General features: G+C 42.0%; 1 protein-coding gene across 1 annotated transcript; it reads right to left on the bottom strand.

Annotated features, from left to right (window-relative positions):
• Window positions 1–479: 479 nt before the first annotated feature.
• Window positions 480–1,388, bottom strand: LOC129515531 (peroxisomal trans-2-enoyl-CoA reductase-like). Its single transcript, XM_055334425.1, is given in 1 exon segment — window positions 480–1,388. A coding segment is annotated over 1 exon segment (909 nt).
• Between the last annotated feature and the right edge of the window lie 1,540 nt (window positions 1,389–2,928).

A 2,928-nucleotide genomic window follows, 5' to 3' on the forward strand; every position in this document is an offset into this window, starting at 1 on the left:
AATCACACATTGATAATTACCATAAAGTTTTATGGATCCAAAAGCATAATATCTACTATGAAATATGAGTCACTGTATATCTTTAGTTTGAAGAATCATCATGATGCCACAATTTAGATTTACTTCCCACCTCTACAATTAAATACTAAAACCTTTTGGGAGATCATGATACCTCTATTATCAATTTGAAATTGTTTCATTTTTCATTTTTCAAATATCTTTCTTAGAAATAAAAGACACAATCACAATGTATGCTAAGCACCATTCCTAAAAAAGAAATCTTTAATCACATGGTGTTGGTTGGGGCTTAAAAATGCACTTATTTTGGGAATAGTTTTTGCATAAGCACAATTTGATAATGTTAAAAAGGCAGATAGTGATTGCTGCATACAAATTATTAGCTCCTGTAAAGTACCAAGGTGCATTCTTGATATATTAAGGCATTTGGAGACAAGAGACACCTCTATAGTTTCCTTATCTTAGAGCTTGCTTTTACTCATGAAAGTATTCTTCAAATGTTTGACAAAGGAAATGTCCCCTGCTCCATCAGGCCAGTTGTCATGATCTGGTACGTCAAATATGTGCGTATACAGAGATTGGCCCCCGTCCACGTTCACCAACTGTCCAGTGATGAAGGAAGCTGCAGGGGACAGCAGGAAGCAGACCACCAAGGAGATCTCCTCAGGCACTCCAATTCACTTAGCTGGGATTTTCTCAAAGTACCCTGCAAATACGTTTTCTGCCAAAGGACCATAGTTGTCAACAGCACTCGGGGAATAAATGGTTCCAGGGGCAACACAGTTGATCCTTATTCCACTGTTGGCCCATTCCACCCCTATGGATTTGGTGAGCTTGTAAACCCCTGCTCTGGCAGCTTCACTATGCGTAAATCCTGGATATCCATTTCTAGTAAGGATAATAATATTGATAATAGATCCTCCATGCTCTTTCATCCAGGAGTTGTAAACTGCTTTGCACATGTAGAAGGTGCCTGTCAGGTTGGTTTCAATCACAGCATGCCATCCCTTTGCATTAATGTTTTCCATAGAAGCCATGAACTGGCCTCCTCCATTGTTTACCAAAAAGTTGATTTTACCATAAATCTCTAAGGTGGATCTGACCAAATTGTTCACCTCTTCTTTGCAAATGTTGCATTTTATGGGAGTGACCTGAGCCTGGTTGGTCGGGGGTAGGCTGGCCCTCAGTTCATCTGCAGTAGATTTTAATCGATCAAAATTACGAGATGCAATGACCACATTACATCCCAGGTGCAGGAGCTCAGTGGCGATGGCCTTCTCGATGCCCGTGGCCCTGCCAGTGACGATGGCCAGCTGGTGCTGCAGCAAGCCGGGAGCCAGGAAGCTCCTGCACTCGCCCCATGGCTTCATGTCGGCGGAGGGCCTGGCTTGCTGCAGCGCGGGGCTCCCCAGGTCCAGGAATAAAATTTCTAATAATTCATCCTGGCGGTGAGGATAAGAGCAAACTCTCCTTTTGATCAAGATCTCTGTTCTACCTGAATCATTAGAATTCTGTGCAGGGAAAGGGGGAAATGTATGTTGAGTGGCAGTGGACAGTATCTGCTATGGAACCTCCATTTTCCTTTGGGGAACCCACTTTCTCTCATGTTCAGCCCATGTGGATCAGATGGAGCATTCCCATTCACAAGCCATGTGTAGGGAGGACAGGCAGGATGCCCCTAATTCCTGGAAGAAGCTCCACTGGAGTTATTGAGGAAGTGAAGCCTTCTTGCTGGGAGCACTGGCTGTAAGGCAACTTAAGTCTTGATCTACCAGGACCCCTGCAGGCATGGGTTGTGTTTTTTTTTTTGTTTGTTTGTTTTTTAAGATACAGAGGTCAGATGGAGAGAGGGCTTGATAGTATGGGACTCTGGTCAAGTTAAGTTTATATCTAGAATTTGACTAGAATAGACTTTTTAGTTGCTCCAGCCCATGAATTCCTTCTGTGTGCCTAGTCCACATATGCACACAGGATGTGGATTTTGCCATCAAGAGTCTCAACAAATAGTATACTCAGAGAGTCTCTTCTCTCAGGAGGCCCAGACTTTTCAGATATTGTTAACTTCTCACTAAAGAATTAACCAGGCAACCTGAGGGAGCCCATGACAGTCTATTATATAGCCAGTGTAGCAAATGACCTAGCAAACTGTACACAAGTATAAAAACAATGTGCCATTTCCTCAAGTTGCAATTGATATGTATTAGTTTTTGATAAATTTGTAAATTTCACTGTAATATAATTGTGCATTCTAAATCTAGTCCATAATTTTTTAAAAGATTTATTTATTTATTTATGAGAGAGAGAGAGAGAGAGAGAGAGAGAGAGAGAGGCAGAGACACAGGCAGGGACACAGGCAAAGAGAGAAACAGACTCCCGGGATCATGCCCTGAGCCGAAGGCAGACACTCAACTGCTGAGCCATCCAGGCATCCCAAATCTATCCATAATTGTGAAGCTTTCTATTACATAGACTCAGATTGAATAATTTTTTCCTTTTCTTTTCTTTTCCTTTCTCTATTCTTTTCTTTTTTTTTTTTTAATTTTTATTTATTTATGATAGTCACAGAGAGAGAAAGAGAGAGAGGCAGAGACATAGGCAGAGGCAGAAGCAGGCTCCATGCACCGGGAGCCCGATGTGGGATTCGATCCCGGGTCTCCAGGATCGCGCCCTGGGCCAAAGGCAGGCGCCAAACCGCTGCGCCACCCAGGGATCCCCCTTTCTCTATTCTTTTAAAGGAGTGTATCGCTCATACAACTTGGGTTTCAGCTGTACTCACAAATGATAAATAAAATTACATTGGAATAAATGGAAATTAGGCTACATAAGTAAGGAGTATGACAAAACACCACTCTCTTTTAAGCATAGAATCAGAAAGTCAACCCAAGGAGAATATTAAAGTGAATAAGAACT

The sequence above is a fragment of the Nyctereutes procyonoides genome, unplaced genomic scaffold (assembly GCF_905146905.1).
Source record: "Nyctereutes procyonoides isolate TBG_1078 unplaced genomic scaffold, NYPRO_anot_genome, whole genome shotgun sequence".
Lineage (NCBI taxonomy): Eukaryota > Metazoa > Chordata > Mammalia > Carnivora > Canidae > Nyctereutes > Nyctereutes procyonoides.